Source organism: Musa acuminata, chromosome BXJ1-1 (genome assembly GCF_036884655.1).
Source record: "Musa acuminata AAA Group cultivar baxijiao chromosome BXJ1-1, Cavendish_Baxijiao_AAA, whole genome shotgun sequence".
In the NCBI taxonomy this organism is placed as follows: Eukaryota; Viridiplantae; Streptophyta; class Magnoliopsida; order Zingiberales; family Musaceae; genus Musa; species Musa acuminata.
In genome coordinates this window covers 6,380,200-6,398,807 of record NC_088327.1, presented here as the reverse complement: position 1 = coordinate 6,398,807, position 18,608 = coordinate 6,380,200, and the positions used below count along the sequence as shown (strand labels likewise).

General features: G+C 38.0%; 3 protein-coding genes across 7 annotated transcripts; 1 reads left to right on the top strand and 2 right to left on the bottom strand.

The window, feature by feature from the left end:
* Positions 1–1,185: 1,185 nt before the first annotated feature.
* LOC103985389 (uncharacterized) lies at positions 1,186–12,830 on the bottom strand. 5 transcript variants are annotated; one of them, XM_065143515.1, is made up of 13 exons: positions 12,596–12,754; positions 11,672–11,752; positions 10,994–11,122; positions 9,774–9,836; positions 9,153–9,277; positions 7,247–7,490; positions 5,631–5,836; positions 5,181–5,281; positions 4,864–5,063; positions 4,508–4,756; positions 1,814–2,006; positions 1,549–1,679; positions 1,186–1,465 (listed from the first exon to the last, which is right to left on the bottom strand). In XM_065143515.1, the coding sequence occupies exons 1-6, from the start codon at positions 12,689–12,691 to the stop codon at positions 7,298–7,300; spliced, it is 687 nt and encodes a 228-aa protein (XP_064999587.1). In that variant the 5' UTR covers positions 12,692–12,754; the 3' UTR covers positions 1,186–1,465; positions 1,549–1,679; positions 1,814–2,006; positions 4,508–4,756; positions 4,864–5,063; positions 5,181–5,281; positions 5,631–5,836; positions 7,247–7,297. The 5 variants fall into 5 exon arrangements, with proteins under 5 accessions (XP_064999587.1, XP_064999510.1, XP_064999450.1 ...); XM_065143438.1 differs by lacking the exons at positions 1,186–1,465; positions 1,549–1,679; positions 1,814–2,006; ... (1 more) ...; positions 4,864–5,063; positions 5,181–5,281 and adding an exon at positions 12,812–12,830 and having other exon boundaries at positions 5,522–5,836; positions 12,596–12,706; XM_065143378.1 differs by lacking the exons at positions 1,186–1,465; positions 1,549–1,679; positions 1,814–2,006; ... (1 more) ...; positions 4,864–5,063; positions 5,181–5,281 and adding an exon at positions 12,800–12,818 and having other exon boundaries at positions 5,522–5,836; positions 12,596–12,706.
* A 1,902-nt stretch (positions 12,831–14,732) lies between these two features.
* LOC103989341 (high mobility group B protein 9-like) lies at positions 14,733–16,588 on the top strand. The gene is made up of 6 exons (XM_009408155.3): positions 14,733–14,975; positions 15,055–15,133; positions 15,237–15,399; positions 15,465–15,581; positions 15,667–16,073; positions 16,173–16,588. Exons 1-6 carry the CDS (start codon positions 14,848–14,850, stop codon positions 16,338–16,340), a joined length of 1,062 nt encoding a protein of 353 aa, XP_009406430.3. The 5' UTR covers positions 14,733–14,847; the 3' UTR covers positions 16,341–16,588.
* An 870-nt stretch (positions 16,589–17,458) lies between these two features.
* Positions 17,459–18,566, bottom strand: LOC135633578 (glutathione S-transferase F11-like). The gene is made up of 3 exons (XM_065143226.1): positions 18,348–18,566; positions 18,197–18,248; positions 17,459–18,106 (listed from the first exon to the last, which is right to left on the bottom strand). Exons 1-3 carry the CDS (start codon positions 18,495–18,497, stop codon positions 17,637–17,639), a joined length of 672 nt encoding a protein of 223 aa, XP_064999298.1. The 5' UTR covers positions 18,498–18,566; the 3' UTR covers positions 17,459–17,636.
* Between the last annotated feature and the right edge of the window lie 42 nt (positions 18,567–18,608).

Below are 18,608 nucleotides of genomic sequence, written 5' to 3'. Positions count from 1 at the left end.
GAGTTCATCTCAACTATTTATCAAGTTAACTAAACTTAGATGTTGATTTTTTATTCCTTTCTCTTCACATATCTCTTTTTTCTTTTGTATGGAGAAAAGAGTGTAAATCATACTCGATTTATTAATATTTCTCGTAAATTCTAATAATCTTATTCTAATGAGATTGATAACCGAATAGTCTTTGAGACAAAAGATCTAAAAGATCAGGAAAGTAAACTGTGTTTAACCTTTTCATGTTTTTTTTTAATAAAGGATCATTGAATATATATGGAATTTTCTTCGATCGGCACTCATTTTTAGGGAAAAATATATTTTCTAGTTTTGCTTTTCCTTTGGGTGGTTGCTCTTTTAACATTCTTCTATAACTTGAAAATAAGTTCAATTAATGTACCTAAAATATAATATTTTTTAATTGATGAAATAAACGGCTGATGAAAACGAAATTAATGCACAGACAACTAATTGTGTATCATAATGGACAGATAGTAAACACCAACAACCATTTAAATTGATAGAGAAATATCAAGACTATTGGTTCTTTCGGGGATATTGTGTATACTCGTGGGAATTCTATTGTTTCTTCAATTATTCTTCAATTTATTGAGAATTTATCTTAAGGTGAAGAGACTTGCAATTATTCTTCAAACGAACCATTAGGAGCATTTATCGTACTATTTTTTTTTTTTTTGGATTCAATTTGGTTAAAATAAGATAGTCTAAACCAATTTAAAAACGATTCGAATGGAACTAACTAAATTAATTTAAAACCAATTAATCCGATTTGGTTAACCAATAAACAAAATTAATTATAATTTGATTACAATTTTAATTATTTAAATTAACTAATTTAATTTAACTAAAATCTTGCTCCAATAGAGATAACACGATAAGAACTATAAGATTGAACCTACATCATTTACAAAATCAAATCATAAGGTTGATTGATTAATTGAATCGATTAAAGGTTTTCAATAGTAAACCAATTGGAATCGAACCAATTTTAGACCGGTCCGATTCCAATTCGGTTCGGTTTTATGATTCAATTCGAACACCCGTGTCTTTAAGAGATATCAAGCAGTATTAAATTGAAGGTAACAAACAAAGCTCGCATATGGTGATTCAAATGTAGGGATGCTTTTGCCATTCAACGAAGACATAGGTGTTATTTTAGCTTCTGATTTTTAATGATATTTCTGCTGTCTTTATCAATTTCAAACAGATACAGTGCGTGAAAGCTATTGAGATCACTGCTAACATTTCTATTTTAAAGGGCAGCAAAGTAGTTTACCGTAAGATTTGAAGAATCCTTTGTCAATCAGTTCATTTGAAGAGTCCTAATTGCAAAATATCATGATTTGAGAAAGAAAAAGCTTCAGCACAATTTGCTTACCTTGCCTTTGATTATGGATGGAACCGTACACCATCAGGGAAGACATGACCTGAATTGGTTTACACAGCTGATAACCTGAACCAGAGACTCAAATCATCACCACAAAAGAGGAATATACATGTACAGAAATCATGTCTGCTTGAATTAGTGCCTCCTACCTGTTGTTTGGAGAACCTGGAGAAAAGATGAACACAATGCTCTCAGAACATGAGAAAAGCATGACCGGGGGAACCTGAGAATCAAGGATGCCAGTTGCACAAGTTCATTGGAAGCATCAGTGGCAGCACTGCTGATAGAATACAGAATTCATCAATGGAAATCAGGACATGCAAGCACATAAAGCAGGGGAGAGTAGTGAATCATGGTCATGGTAGGTATCAAATCCATGAAAGCAGATCATTAAGACTGAGGAACAACTGTTACCAGGGTGAAGCTAGATTTGTCCAAGCACCACCATTATGTGTTTGCAGAGATGTGCAGGATTGGGGGATGCAGCAAAAAGTTCCGTTTGATGTTGAAGAAGCCACTGGGAAAATTAAATTTGCAGCAAGTTTGTTCATCTACCTCGGCTAGCTTTAGATAAAAGCCAAGGACCAACTGTCCCTCTGGGATGTCTCTGAGAAAACACCATGGTGGTCAAGGCATTGTGTGCGCAATCAATAAATCAAGGATTTGGAGTGCCATTAAGATCTAGAGTGCCCAGTCTAAACATAATACACACATGGAGTGAAAAAGAATAACCAAATTGCACCTCTTGGAGGTCTGGTACTGATAATGCAAGTAGTTGATATGTAGCATGCATGCAACAAAATATAACTCATCTCATTTGGCAGGGAATGTAATGTCTTGAAATGTCTGATGCATTTTTATTTTGCAATTGGTAAGTAGCGAAAGCAGGATGGGACCCCAAGATGTTACAATGTATTGACAAATTCTTTATTAGCTTAAGCTAATTAGCACCTTTGAGTAAGCAATGCTTGCTTGGTCCACCAGATTCATTTGAATCAGGTTCAAGTTCAGATACATGTATCCAAGTGGTTGGTTGAATTCAGGTAAGAAAAAAACTGTGTAATCCCTCAATTGCCCTTCTGAGATGATAGAAGTACTCAGGTCTAGTCAATTGGCTTAAATTGGATTCACGTATTATTTAATCACATTCAAAAAATATAGAAGTACTTGAGTAGGATCCAAGTTTTTGACTGTGTATTTTAGTCATTTAAATTAGTCTATAACAAAAGGAGATCTAGGGTTGACAACCTCAATAATTTCATCACCCCACCTCCCTAGTCAGCACGAGGAGCAAGATCGATGGCAGATTTTAAGACAAGCAAAACAAGATATGATAAGATCATTGCTATGAGGAAGATAGATAGGAATATGTTTCTTTGCTATTTTTATCATTCCTTTAGAAAATTATCTTACTTTCTCATCACAATCTTATATGAACATGTTATTTATTCGTCTTGCGATTTATTGAATATTGATTCAAAGATATCATGACTTGTAAAGATTATTTATAGCATAGGAATATTCTTCTATATCCAATTTCCATTTTATTGATTTCTCATCATGAGTATAGAAATCAATAGAATAAAATATGATGAGCAATTAATAGAATAGAAACCAAATATAGGAAAACCTTATATCGAAAATAATCTCTATGATTCATGATTTCTGTGAATGAATATCCAACAAATCACAGAATAAGAATATATTACATGTTGACCTAAGATTTTAATAAGAAACTAAAACAATTTTTTACTTGGATAAAAAGAGCATTCGAAATAGATTGCCACATGTCCCCTGTCCAACAATGATCTTGTCATCTTCTCCCTTTTTTTTTGTTGGTGCCAATCTTGCTCTCGATGATAATTTCAGAGTGATGAGATATTTAAAAGAGGGCGGCCAACCCTAAACCTAGATTCATTTTAGTTAGAAATTAATTCAAATTACTAAAAGACCCATAATCAAAACATGGATATAACAATTTCTCCCGCTCAAGGAATTTTGGTCCTCCAAATTTCACAAGTCACACATCCACTATGTTACTATAATCTTGCATGTTCTATTTTATTAAAAAGATAATTAGATTTCTAACAAAATTGATGGGTCTCATAATTATTCAACTTTTTAAAACTATTTAAGTTTTCTATTTCTCATCATCTAATTTGATGGGATAACTAACCTATTAACTTGATAAGCCTAAATGATTGACCTAAAATGTTTAAGCTCGTATTAACGACAGTACAGCCATCAAACCAAATCGTGACAAATGATATTAGAGTAGATCTAACATTGGACATAGTTAACGATTCAAGAAAGAAAGTCTACCTATGATTTGGGCTAACGGCATATCACAATATGGAGCCTACAAGCCTTTGTGTGCACCATGATATCGTTTGATTCTAGATTATGTCCAGGCCTTAAGGAGGATATTAAGCCTTAAAGTAGGGATTATAACAACTTAAGTTGGTATATAAGGACTTGATAGATGTATTACCATTAGTTTCGACTTGAGCATTTTATGTTAGTGGTTTAGGCCTATTAAATTAATGGGTCGATTATCTAATAGTTTCACAAACTTTGAAACTCAAAATGGGCATTTTTTAACCCATTTAAAAAGTTATAAGCCACAAACTATAGACTCACAATGTGAGCTTTTGACACAAAAATCTAACAAAATTTGATACCACATTGAGCCAGAATCAACACTTAGGGACCTTGACACCTAACATAATTAATTTATGAAAGACTACTAATTCTAGTCTTAACTCCAGCCTTAACAGCAGGCCTTTGTTTGAATTGTGGACCAGCATCCAAGATTGTAGCACAGCACATCTAGTCACTAAAGACATTCTGAAAGCTTTGAACAATTTTGCAAGACTAAGTGGATGGCTTGATCTAGCAGCTTACTCCAATTAAGATCAATTTTCTTCACTGTGAGTACTAGTAAAAGGATGTCAAGATATTGAGCCTTAATCTAATAATATGGAAGTTAAACACCCTCCTAGATGCCATAAACTTCTGTACACTTTAATGCAACTGAACAAAATATCAGCATGCATGGTATAAAGTAGGCTCCCTCCAAAAAATTAACCTGATGAAGCAACAACTGACCTGATTGGGAGAAGCTTCATGGAACACAGTTATTCTACAGTACCCTAGGCAATTGGAGAGCTTCCTTTCCAGGTAAAATCCATGTGTTAAGATGCAAAACTTCGGCAAGGTAGCTCCAATTACAGACTCAAATGCTTGGCAATCAATTATCAGAAACTTTTATTCATGAAGCCTTAGTCATGTTCTTGATACTTGCCAATATCTGTCACTTCTGCTTTCATGGTACCCAAGAACCCTAATGGATATGTCCTGCAGATAACTTACATTAGAAGATTCAAAACCAAGACAACGCATATCCACGTGGAGTATAAAAATTAAGGCCGATGCAACAAGAGCAATCTGAAGAGACGTGAAACCTATGTGAAGGTGGGAAGCTCAGATGCAGCAGGGTAGCTCAGATTCCATGCCAATTACAGATTCAGATGTCCTTATTAATCATCAGAAACTCTTATTCATGAAGCCTCAGTCATGTCCTTGGTAGTTGCCAATGTCCTTGATTCAATGCCAGTTCTACAGCTCTCGTGGTACCCGAGGATACTAATGGATTGGATGCTTCCTGCAGATAACTTCCATTAGAAGATTTAGAACTAAGACATAATGCACATTCTGTTTCCAAGTGTAGAGTATAAATTCAAGGCTGATGAAACAAGAACAATCTCAAGAGACATGAAACCTTTGTGAAAGTGGGAACCTAAATATGGCTAAAGGTTGCCACCTCCTTTCAGAGAGACACAACACTCTACCAGGTGCACCAAGGATTACAATAGCTTGAACCTGCAACAGGAGATGACAACATATAAATGATGATTGTAAGAACATATAGATGCCCAGGGCCAACTATTGAGAAAATCGAAGAGCCAATTTTTCATTAGCATCTAGAGCCTGGGATCCATCAAGAGTGAGGATTGCAGAATGTGCTACATTTAGAGATGGATGTGCAATAATTCATCTATTTCAAAATTGTCTATGAGAAAAATAGTTCACTAGAATTATGTCATGTATTCCATATCAGTATGTTGAAAACTCAGATATGTATTTCCATAAACAAGTTATTGTTACATGTCAGAAACAAGGCTTTTAGCCCATCTGAATCCATTATGAAAAGTGCATCGAGTGTTAATACCACCACTGGAAACCAAAGACACCTCCCTCCAATTGAAAGCTCTTCCCAACAGACAGTGCAGGAATCAATCTGACCAAGACATGGCCCTTAATTCAAGTCAATTTGAAAGGCATTGAATCACAGAAATAGAACAAAGTATAAGGCATCAATTTGCGTGTTGTTAAGACTTGGACAAAAAATGCTCCAGTTGTTAACACTTCATAGTCCTATCAAAAGAAAAAAAATGCTAATCATTAATTAGTTAGATCAAAAAGAGAAAGGAGCAAAATAAAATATTTTAATTAAGGATCAATGTAAGTAAACATTAATTTCAACAACCAATTAGTAAAGTGCAGCAACCACCAGCATTATTTCAACTTTGAACATGTGCAGTAACTCCAACATCTTCAAAAGCAAAACATGGTTAATATGATATGCATATTCCATAGAGTAATCTAGCAATCCATATTACTATAATCAGCTAAAATTAGAAAAAACCTCAAGATGTCTACAATTCTGATAAAAAAACTCAAAATAACGTGTGTAAACCAAACAGAAAAGTTTAAGGAACTTCAAACAAATAACTAGACAGCTTACTGGCGCTGCTGTAAATACAAAAAAAAAAATTTACCTTCAAATACACGATAAGAGGGAAATAAAAGCCATGTGGCACAATTCTTACTTTCTATTAGGAAGCAAATGAAGTGAGAGAGAGAGAGAGAGAGAAAGAGAGAGAGAGAGAGAGAGCATTTAACATGGATAAATCTCCTTCGGTTGCATTCATCTTACAAACCAAAATTTTACTAGAACTTAATCAAGCACCCATAAACCCTAAAATAAAACTCTATTTTTTAGTTCATTGTGTGCAGTCCCAAAAAACACAACTTCAATAAGAAAAGGCTCCTTTGGTGGGGAGTTAAATATTATTTTTGTCTGATCAGGTCCATCGACCGAATACAAAATTTGCCTGAATTGAGGTCTAGGATAAGAGGAAGGGAACATTGCATGTTTTAGGACAAACTCAGACACAAAAAAATATAGAACTTCTTCCTAAAATGGAAAGGGAATAAACTAAAAAATCTAGAGGATTACCATTGCCTATGAATTACCATTTCATTTTGCTAAACCATTTATATACCAGATCCTTTAAAAGGTTTCTCATTTGTAAGGTAATGCTGATTGCTGGTATTGCATTTCTTTCCTTACGAATGAGGTAGCATGTGTTTTGTAGTTAGAATGGCACCATAGGATCTAGATAACAATTAAGCAACCGTATGTCTCTCAACCAGTCTGTCCTAGTAAGAACTCTCACTTTAATGTAAGAGCTTAAATAAAGCTATATGTATGTATGTATATATATATATATATATATATTCTTAAGCTGAATACAACCACATAACCAAAGAATATTTATTATAGTTATGAAAACGAACTAAGTTCATAAGAGTTTCAATGAATAACCAAGCAGCAGAAATGGCACTGTTTGCAGATTAACAAAGCAATTTCCAGACCAACTTTAGATGTCTCGATATAGTGAAGGGCCAAAATTTCTTGATAAGCCACTTCTAAAGACAGATTTTATTGATGACTACTCTCTGGATGTAAAGGTATTTGCTGTGACAGAATGCCATCGCAACCTTGATGATGAGCATACAGCATACTTCTCCATATCTGACAATAATAGGAAGTCAAATGATTGGGCGTAGCTCTCCAGTTTGCAGGGCAAACTTTCGGTGTTGGGATAATATAGAATGCACCATAATTTCCTTAGTTCTCGATAAAATATCAATCCCATTGGATGATGCAAGTTCCTTGGTTGCACGAAGTATAGTTTGCAGGATTTGAAGTGGATCACCATGACTGACAACAAGGACTGTGCATCTGCAAATGGAAATGTTCATGACAATTAAATCATGATCAACAATATAGTATCACAACAAGAGCATGATCAACAATTAAATCATGATATAAACATGGGAAAATAAAAGAGAGCTCGAGAAAGATATATATATATATATATATATATATATATATATATAACAAAATAGTATAAATCTAGAAAACACATTATATATTGGGCACCTAACCTTATCCCTGTTGTTTAACAAGTTAACAGAATTCCATGTTGTATAGCCTCCATAATGCTCTAATCTAAACTCTTATTGTTCAATTGCTTAGCTAAACCTTGGTTTAAGATAAAAGTGAGAACATGGTTTCTTTTTAAGATGCAGTACATATAAATCTCTTTATGGTCTAAACCTTGTTTAATGGAGAAAATAGATATAATAGATATAAAAAAAGAAATAAGGGTAACTACTGAGATGAATCACAACATGACAACTGGAATCATACTTAAGCATTCTAGGGCAGTATAATTATCTAGAGTATAACAACAAATATGTCTCTTATATCAATGATAATTCCCCAGATAGGAGATTGAGTCCTCAGTTGTACCTAAGTAAACTCAATCCTGCTGAACTGAGCTAAAACAGGAAAAAAAAAAAATTGAACTAAGCTCAAACAAGTTGATAGTTTGGTACCCAACTTTCAATAGATTTCTGCTTCTTCTTGGCTTCTCATTGCAACATGTCTAGGCAGAGAAAGTACGAAGAGGAGAAATTTGCAGTTGACTAGTACTCACATGTAACATATGCCAGTTTTACTTGGATGTGTGTGATAGCAAATGTATCAAGAAAAAAATTCCTCTTAAGAAAAGGATTTCTCCAACAGGAATTAAACATATCAGACAATCTCCTTGCCCCAGATATGATCTAAATATAAAAGTTAAAGATTTCTCTGAGAAACATGAGACACTAATCTGGCACTAGAAAGTGGTTTTATGATTTGGTACATAATTGAAAATTCAACTTGGTTGATATCAAGGTATGCAATACCGTATCGTACCAGTGTTTCGAGGTTGACTCGGTACACCAGGGTGTACCGAGCGGTACATCAGAGCATATCGAGCGGTACATCAAAGCGTACTGAGTGGTTTTAAATATTTCTTCCTCTTACTGTAGCATTGTAGCACTGAAGCACGTTCCGTCCGATAGCGGACGGTCCACGTACTGGTATGCCATCGGACCGGTTCGTACCGCCCGTACCGGGCAATACTATTCGAAATTACATACCATGGTTGATATAACGCTCTAGAAGTAGACTCAACAACTCAACTAGGAAACAGGAATAATACTGGAAAGTATTCAATGATCGATTGCACATTTCTGCTATGATCATTGGTTTGTAGATTTCCATAAGCATCCATTTCTTGCTCACTGTATGAAACCAGGCAGCAGATCATTATTCAGACACAAAATTCATTTTACCATAAATAGTGCGCTTATTTTGTTTATGTGACATTAAAGATGTGACTTAGCAGCAATCAGGCCTTGTAATTGTTACAGATCGGCTAACAGAAATATAGTTCACATAAGCGTCGCTGAAACATCAAATCATAAGAACAGCGTACTTAACAAGGTAAAAGGATGAATGTAAAATGATAACCACAGACATTAGCACAATATGGCAGGTACACATACATACCCCTGAAACTCCGCCTCTATTGCTGCCAGAGCAACTGCAAGTCGAGAGACAACATCTGCAACACTTTCTCCACCTTCAGGTGGCAAGAAAGGATCCTTCTCATCTAATGACCATATCTCTGCATACTTAAAATTTTTGCCAAAACAGTTGTTTCAATAATAAAAAAGTTATTTCAGGCATCTAGTTAGGTAGAGTAATGAACTCCATAATAATTGTTCGATTTTGTTGACAATCAATGATATAATAAATTAATAATTGATTAAACAACAAAGAGTAACTTAATTTTACAAGGTTTCATATTAAGAGGACTATACATTTAAAAGCCTCCTTAAAAATAACAAGATTATTCCAAGACCACAAAGTATAAGAAGATACACTGAAATGACCAACTCCTTCTTGAGATTTTAGGCAATGGTATTAACAATTGACAACCAATATGAACTTTCAATAGTTCCTCCAGAATGGGGGTTTTAAAACTTTAATTGACACTCAAATTCATGTATCATACTGTTAAGACAAAAATGCTATACAAGATGCCTCATTTTGCAAGGCTGGTTTCACATAAATCTGATATGCCCATGTCTTCACCTAGAAAAACATTATAGTTAGAGAGAAACTTACTTTATCATGAGATAAGAGCTCAAATGATGGTCCAAAGTAACGCTCACGAAGCTCAAGCATTGCCTTCAGGGTGAAATAATTACAAAAAGATATCAGCAAAACCAAAAGAAAATATGGTGATAAAAATTCTAACAAGTTCATACATGATAAAAAAATCACAATTTCTAGTACATTTGAGAAAAGCACAGAAATGACCAATGTCTACCCTCCCATCAATGTTTTCTATAAACATCAAGAGATCAGGAGTTTAGTAGTACCTAATTATATTTATATATACCTTTGGTGCTGCATGAAATAGAATTCCATTTAAGTAGGGCTAATTAGCCCTAACAGAAATGAAATTCCTAGTGTTAATTAGGTACTGCTGCAATATTCAAAAATTTCAGGTATCATCATATTTCTAAGGTCCTAAGTACTTGATTGGCTTCAACCTCTGTTTGCAACTTTAAAGAGTTACTATTTAGTGTTTTCTTCTTATATTTTGTATATCTAACATTTAGTAAATGTTATTACTATTGGTGGGATAGTACCGAGGACTAATGATTCCTGAACCAAGGTATATTTAGATAACCACATAGCACAAATAACCATGTAGCAAAATGTGTAGCATGGCATACATAGATTCAACAGGGAAGTCGTAAGTGGCAAAATGTGTAGCATAATCTGCTGTGCTAACTATGACATAGCATTGGATGACTATTGTTCTAATGCACTTATCTCCTTGAAAGCACTAAAGTTTACCATGCTAATTGTCCAACAAGCTTGAGGAATTAAGTCTCTTTTTCTGTTCAACTACAGATGCTTCTTTCACCTACTGTACGAAAGCCTTTCAACTGAAGTACATGATATTAATGAGTGTCAAGATAATTAAAGCTCTGTAAAGCTTATGTGAAATTAACAGAAAGGTAAATATATAAAATTCTTAATGTAAGTCTAAATTATATTTCAGGAAAACATGCAGTGAATGCAAGTAAAAATGACAAAAAAAAGGGGGCCTATAACAATAAGGATTATTTTCATCCATTTGAGTCTTTTTCCAACAGTGTTTTAGATGGAGAAACAGAAATGTAGTTTCCTCCTGGGCATATGTATAGATCATTAGAATGAAACCATGTGTCTTGTCATCACTGAAATTCATAATCACAAGAGACTCCTTGAAGCTTAAAGCCTACGCTGCAAATATACATGCAAACATCGTGACCTCAGATAGAAGGGTTTACCTTACACTGACAACTGTCAAATGAGATGCCTAAAACATCAGCAACCACTTTAGCAGTATCAGTAGTTCTCGAGAATGGAGAATAGCATATTCGAACATTTTCTAGAAGAATCTTCTTCTCGTCGATTTCCTGCATAGAAATCTATCATTGAGCACAAACATATCAAATGGATATCAAGAAGAAAAGGTGCAAGGCCAATAATTGCACAAAGTAAAGGAGTTAGTACACGTCTATTAAGTTTTTCATTAGAAAACACATCTTTTTCTGTAAAGGTTATTACAAGTTCTAAGGTTCCAACTATCAGGGCTTGCTACATGGAACTTTTCCTGCCATGGAGCTTTGTTAAGGATGATACAATGAGAAGGAATTATCTGATACGAGGCTGACGAGGAGGAGAAAGCATGCCAGTCAAGATGGCTTGCATGCCTACCTTTTTTTTATATCAAAGTATTTTAAACTGGATTTGTTTTTGCTATTCTATTCTACTGGCACAACAGACATAGATGAACCTTCAGGGCAATTCAGTTGCCACACCCATGTTGTTGAAACTTAAATCCTTAGTTCTAAGCAGGAATTGAAGACCACAGTAAGTTTAATAGCATGTCGTAATAGTTCAGCTGTTTACAAAAACCTATGTTAAATAGACAAAAGAAAGGTCATGTTTTAAAAGATCCAAACCTTCAACAGCAACTCTCCAGCCAATCGTGCTTGGTTGAAACCTTCAGAAGCTAATCCAAACTTTTCAAGTGTGCCATTCTCCTGATACAGAATGCATCAACTTAAAAATAAAAACCTTCAGAAAAAGGATAATACGTCATGGGAGTATTAGGCTGTTAACTCAGATGCATGGTTAAGTAGTTCACACCTGCATGCACATAGAAAGATACATGAGAATTGCTGTGCTAAAAAGTCTGAAATTTGTCTTATGAGCTTTAAATGGAATATGGATACCGGAGGTGAGCATGAACTAAAAGGTGTTTTTTTTGGTTTTTTTTCATGAGTACAGACAACAAGCACCTCACATACATCAAGAAAAAAGCCTGCTCCATCATGCAAAGAGACCAAGCAGAGCACCAGATGCATGTAGGTTGTTGTAGTTCTATTAAAAGAAAAAACACTGAGAAAAGAAAAATGGACCCTCTCATTTTAACTAATATCCATAACAAGTTTGTTGCTTGGCAAGATAAAGAAAATTGTTTCACTGTCACCTTGTGGGCGAGGCATGGAGCATATGAAAACATGCCTCTGTCATGGACACCCGACTCGACTCACAACAAGATCATCAAGATCCGATTAGTTTAAGTAGCCACAAACTTGGAACACGATAATCTCGAGAATGATGCCTAGCATACACTTCAAGGAAGAAACAAGATGGAAACTTCGCTGCTTTAACATCCGTAAACTGAATAGATTGGGAAGCAAAGCTTCCTCCCGACCACATTTCTACTAGGATTAGAATGAACTCATCGGGAATCATAATAAAATCAAGAACCTCGCCTAAATCCATTAGCAGAACAATTGTTCACCGGGAAACAATGGGCAATGGTCAGCCGATGCCTAAATCAACCGGCTCGGAAGGCGAAATCGAGGGGGAGAGGATACCAAGGACGAGACGATGAGGCCCTTCTCGTTGGGGACGCTCTTCCCGTGTCTCAAGACCCAGTAGCTATTGCGAAGGAACAGCGGCGTCTGCTCCATCTCCCTCCGCGAGCCCTAGAAGAAGAAGAAGCACGAGAACGAGGAATCCAAGCCTCCTTATCACCGCACAAAATTAAATGAAATATCCATAAATAAAATATTTCAAACCTAAAATCATACACGATTTGATGGTTTCGAATCGATTCGTTACGATAGTTCGATTTCGAGTCCCGTTATATAAAATCAAAGCCATCTATTTTAGTTTCGACTCGATAAAAGAATAGGTCTATTCCAACAGCATTAATTATATATTATTTCTCTCTAATTAATTATTTTAATAGTTTTATTTTTATATTTTTAAAAATTAAATTTTTATATTAAAAAAATAAAAAAAAATATTTAATTTTATTGATAAAAATATTGTACGTAATAATGATAAACTGAAGTGTGTTAACACATACTCAATGGTAAAAAAAGAAACGAAGTTAAATATTTTATTTTTATAAATATAAAAAAATTATATTTAAATATAAGGATTGAAATATTAAATATCAAGGTATGTCGTACCGAAACGTATTGCCCGTATCGGACGGTACGTACCGGTCTGACAGGTTATCGGTACGTTGATCGCCCAGTACAACCACAGTGCTACGGTACTATACTGTAACATCGCTACAATGAAAAAAAATAAAAAAAATATTCGGTACATTAGGGCGTACCGTTCGGTACACCCTGATGTACTACCCGATACACCGGTACCGTACCATACCAAGTCCGGATCGAAACGTCGATACGGTACGATACAACGAACCTTGCTAAATATAACTAATTATATGAGATAATATATATAATTAATTTATTCTAACTTGATAAATTAATTAACAAAAATAAAATAAGTGATTTCATTGGAATCCAAAATCAGATTAGTCAAATTTGAATAGAAAATTAAAATTATCTGTAACTAATATGATTTTAATTTTAGATTAGACAAATTTTGGTTCCATCACGATTAATTTTGGTTTCATCATGAGCCTTATTCGTTAATCAATCGATCAGAAAAGTAAGTGGATGCAATCATCATCTTCGCAGAGCAGCTCAAACTATTCCATTTTCCAGCATGCCAATGATAAAAACGAAAAAGGAATGAGATATGAAACATGTCTTTGAGTGCACTCACTCCATGCATACATGTTGCCTGAAGGAAGAAGATAAGGTTGCATGCAGTGTTCATCTCTGCAATCTTGTAGTGTCATAGTGTGTGCGTTTATTTGACTTCACCGAGGAAAGACTTAGCCACCATATCGACAGATCAAAACTCAACCCTCCTGTTTGCCGTGTCCCGTGCGACGGTCAACCACGTACAGGTACGACGATGTCTACTTCTCCTTGGATTTACAGCAGCAGCAGCAGCGATGGCCGAAAGCCCATGCACTCAAGGAAGACGAAGCACGACGAACAAGCATCCCACGGGGCTTCAGCTTCAGGTTCCTCACGTAAACTCGTTGAAACAGAAGACCTGCTTCGTCGGAAGCAGCTTGTCGCTTCTTGACGAAACGCCGAGCATCTTCTTGCATGCAGAAGAAACGTAAGCTCCCAGAGAGAGAGAGAGAGAGAGATCATTTATGTCGGAGCTTTATGAGATGATCTGAAAAGAAATAAACGGGGGGGTGATGGAAAGCAAATAGATCGAGAGGTTGGGCAAAAGATACGGGAGCGATGAGGATGTGATACGGCAAGGATACGCTGGTTGTGTACGGCGGCCAGAACTGCTGCTGCGAGCCGCAGCTGACAGAGCCATTGCCATCATACCAACATCAGATCACACATGGAGATCTCTAGGCATTGATTAGATGCATAGATTGACGCTGATGACTGAGCTAATATAGGTAAGGGGGAAGAGTACAGCAGGAGGGCATCATAATTACGGCCAGCTCAAGATCATTAAGCCCTGTTCCTGCCCATTGGCTGCCGCATACCATTCGACCATCCCCCAGATATTTCCAGATCAAAGAAATTAATTACTGACACCGTAAATATGTTTGCACGCCATAAAGTTGCTCAGGGAGATCAAACAAAGTAGCCGTTACAAGGTGCAGGATGATAAAGCTGCTGGCTTTATAGCTATGCTTCCTGCCATGGGTTTATGGCCTGCTTAGATGCGGAAGGGGAAGGGACAAGGTCTTCAGCTTGCTTGCTAACTTCGCCCAAGTAAGATAATGGAGATGGAGGTCCAGGAGAAGCTTTATCCTGCTCCGCTCCATTCCCATGAGGAGGTGGTGAGGGATAGCGTGGGCTTCATTGAGAGCCTGCGCCGGTTCCACTCCTCCATGAGCACCAAGTTCATGTACGCAGCCCCTTCACAAGCTTTCTCTTGCTTAATCTTTCTTCCTTTAATCCACATGTTATTAGCTTGTTTCATGAAGGGTTCCTGTGATCGGAGGGAAGGAGCTAGACCTGCATCTCTTGTACGTGGAGGTGACTCAAAGAGGTGGCCTCGCGAAGGTTGATCGGTTCTGTGTCCCTTTATGATCGACTCATACTGATTCCAGCGCTCGGATTGAAGTGTAACGAGGTGTTGTGTTGGGTCTGTGACTGATGGAAGTAGGTGATCGAAGAGAAGAGATGGAGGGAAGTGATTGCGGCATTCAAGTTTCCACCCACCACCACCAGCGCTTCCTTCGTGCTGAGGAGGTACTACCTGAGCTTGCTCCACCACTACGAGCAGGTCTACTACTTCCGGATCCAGGGGCCTCTGGTTCCCCCGGCAGGTGAGATGTTGCTGATCTTGATCTGTGATACGAGCAAGATGGATCATGTTCCATGGTGTTCGCAGCTTCTTCCCAAACCAGGGCAACTCCCAGCAAGCTTGACCACAGCGTCGTCGTCTCCGACTCCACCATGCAGACCCCCAAAGCTCGTAAAAGAGCGCTTCCTGAGCCACAGAGCAAAGGTAAGTGAGATCACTCTCAACTATCCTTCTATCTTGGGGAGAGAGAGAGAGAGTAGGTCATGTCATCCTTCTTCTTCTTCTATAGGGCCTTACAATTTCACGGTTACGGGGTCGATCGATGGGAAGTTCGAGTATGGATATATGGTGACGGTGAAGATAGGCGCCGAGACACTGCGAGGTGTGCTTTATCGTGTCCAGCAAGAACAGCCTTCGGCAGGCTCTTCGTCCTCTTTGGCAGCAGCAGCAGCAGCAGCAGCAGCCGCCGACACTTCTCATGCCGCTGACGTCGCCGCCGTAACAAGAACAAGGCGTAGGCGGAGGAGGGGGTGGAGGCGCCGCGACCCCGCCCACCCGAAACCAAACCGGAGCGCCTACAACTTCTTCTTCGCCGAGACGCACTCCAAGCTGAAAGCTCTCCACCCTCACAGGGAAAGAGAGTTCAGCAAGATGATCGGGGAGTCCTGGAGCAAGCTCAGCGAAGAGGAAAGATTGGTGCGTTGGCCTTCTTCTCTGATGGCTTCATATATACTGCCATGTACCATCATCATCATCATCGAGTGCCTCGCATGTTGTGTTCCTACTCTTTCCCAGGTATATCAAGATTATGGATTGAAGGACAAGGAGAGATACAAGATGGAGATGCAGGAATACAAGGAGAGATTGAAGCTTGCTCAGCCAAAGGAAGTGACGGTGGCAAGGGCTGTGCCATCATCAGAAGTTGTAACTGAAGAAGTGAAGGAATCAGCTGATGGGCATTAAATATGTTAGACAAGCTTAAAAGATGTATGCAATGAATGCATTTTAAGGTAGATCAAGATCCATGTTTTGGTGAGAGGTTTCATCTAAAGGTCAAGGATGGTACCAAAATCTAAGTCTTTGAAGATTTAGCTAACTTGAGAGCTGCTTTTTCTAAGCTTCCTTGAAAGATTAGTAGCATTGGCTAGTAAATCTTTAAGATCTATATAAATATTCTCGAGGTAGAAGGGAGGATCTCAATTCACAGCTGAGGATGTGTATGAACTGTTGTGTGCTGAATCTGAGAAAGTCTCGAATGATGTTAAGCTCATGGTGGTAATCATTAATATTCCAAAAGAACAGTTTAGAGCTTCTGATGACTCTTTTAATGTTATTATCAGAAAATCCAAGTATTCTTGAGACACCTGAAAGGGTGTTGATCCGTAGATGAAGTCCAAGTTTTTTGTTACAGCGTAGAGTCATCGTGATCTGTGTTTATGTTGGGTCTTAATTGACCTCAATCTTGAGTGAGAAAAGTTATAATATCTCAATTAATTTCATATCAGAAGTCAACAAGATCTAATGAAATTGTTAGGTCAATTAATTTATCAAGCTCGAGTCATTGATGTTATAATATCTCGACATGAGATTAATCGGGATATTATAAAAGTAGTCTATCAAAGTTTTACTAGGTATGGTATGTATTGATATGTTACGTCAAGGTGTATCGATCGATATGTCTTAGTAACGATCGAAATTTGAGACGATATCGATCGGTATATTTTGATACCGATCAAAACATTGGTATCATCCCGTAGAAGATAATCCGTATATCGATATCTTTTCGGATTAAAATCATCCTTCGTCTCCTTCTCTCAATATTGCTTTCGTTACGAGGTCTCGCGATAAAACGAAGACTACCTCCGTAATAGGAAATAAGAGAATCATATTAGAAAAAATAAAAATAGAAATATCTTTTGAAAAAACACAAAAACAAAGTTTTAGGAAGATCATCTTTGTATAAATATTGTGTCTATTATTTTTTGAATTTATATTTTTATTGTTGATTACCTTAATTTTCTTCTCCCACGTGGAAGTTCTTGAAATATATTTATTGAAGTAAATACGCATGCGCATAAATATGAATTGAATTCTAATCGCATTAAAAGTATCAGAATCATAAGATATATATATATATATATATATATATATATATATATATATATATATATATATAAAGAGGACCATATGGGCTTTTCCTGCAGACGCCCCACGAGACGGCCCGATCTCGGCTTGTCGACTAGTTACACGGCAGGCCGATCAAGCCGGCGGAGCGCCGCGCATGTCGAGCACCTTCTTCCACGACGGGCGGGCCGAGATCTCCTCCCACCACCTCGCCACGTTCTTCCTGGAGGTGAGCAGCTCCGCCTTGTCCGTGGCGCTAACGATGTAGTGGGCATTGGGGAGGTGGCAGAGATCCGCGAGAGAGAACTCGTCCCCCGCCAGGAACCTGCTCTCCGCCAGCCGCCGCTCGTACACGCCGAGCACCTTTCTCAGCTTCGCTTCGTTCTCTCTGATGGCCGCGGGGTCCTGCTTCAGCCTCATGCTCGGCGCGAACACCAGCTGGAAGACCAAGGCGGAGCTGGGGGGATTGAAGCTATGGGCCTCGGCCTCCACCCACTGGTCCACGCGCGCCCGGTCGGCGGCACCGCCGCCTTCTCGGCCGAGCAACGACCGGTTGCCTTGGCCGGCGAACTTGTCGCAGATGTAACGACAGATGGCCCGCGACTCTGTGATGAAGGCAGGTGACGGGTTAGGCATACAACTACGGATGAAAAGGGATTGGATGTATGAGCGAGCGAAGAGGAGCGTTCACCGACCGAAAAGGGTGGTGCCGTCGCCGTCTTGGAAGGCTGGCACTTGGCCGAATGGCTGTTGCAGGGGGAGGAAGAGAAAGCATTGCTATCACGCAGTCGAAAGAGAAGAGGAGAGATGTGTAGAGAGAGAGAGAGAAGGGAGAGAAGCAGAAACCTGGAGCTTGAGGAAGTCAGGAGACTTGTGTTGGGCTTTGGGGAGGTGGATAGGGAGGAGTTGGAAGGGCATCTCCTTCTCTAGGAGGCAAGCCATGACTCTCGACACGGCCGTCGACATGGCCGGCCCGTACACCTTCACGCTCCCCATCTCTCTCTCTCTCTCTCTCAAGAAGAAGGAATTCTGGTGGGGATTCGTGCCTATTTATCTTGAAGAGTGATTGGAGAGAGAGATGAGGATGACGCGGGGGAGCTGTGAAGA

What these genes read in the sequence shown, in the direction of transcription:
- LOC103985389 (XM_065143438.1), bottom strand. Translation starts at nt 12,691, where the DNA reads ATGGAGCAGACGCCGCTGTTCCTTCGCAATAGCTACTGGGTCTTGAGA. An exon ending in CTGGAGAGTTGCTGTTGAAG is followed by an intron (nt 11,123 to 11,671) that starts GTTTGGATCTTT and finishes ATTTCTATGCAG; the next exon opens with GAAATCGACGAGAAGAAGAT. An exon ending in ATAGAGGCGGAGTTTCAGGG is followed by an intron (nt 7,491 to 9,152) that starts GTATGTATGTGT and finishes TTCCATTTGCAG; the next exon opens with ATGCACAGTCCTTGTTGTCA.
- LOC135633578 (XM_065143226.1), bottom strand. Translation starts at nt 18,497, where the DNA reads ATGGGGAGCGTGAAGGTGTACGGGCCGGCCATGTCGACGGCCGTGTCG. An exon ending in CTGACTTCCTCAAGCTCCAG is followed by an intron (nt 18,249 to 18,347) that starts GTTTCTGCTTCT and finishes CCCCTGCAACAG; the next exon opens with CCATTCGGCCAAGTGCCAGC. An exon ending in CGACGGCACCACCCTTTTCG is followed by an intron (nt 18,107 to 18,196) that starts GTCGGTGAACGC and finishes CCTTCATCACAG; the next exon opens with AGTCGCGGGCCATCTGTCGT.
- LOC103989341 (XM_009408155.3), top strand. Translation starts at nt 14,848, where the DNA reads ATGGAGATGGAGGTCCAGGAGAAGCTTTATCCTGCTCCGCTCCATTCC. An exon ending in GCCTCTGGTTCCCCCGGCAG is followed by an intron (nt 15,400 to 15,464) that starts GTGAGATGTTGC and finishes TGGTGTTCGCAG; the next exon opens with CTTCTTCCCAAACCAGGGCA. An exon ending in TCCTGAGCCACAGAGCAAAG is followed by an intron (nt 15,582 to 15,666) that starts GTAAGTGAGATC and finishes CTTCTTCTATAG; the next exon opens with GGCCTTACAATTTCACGGTT.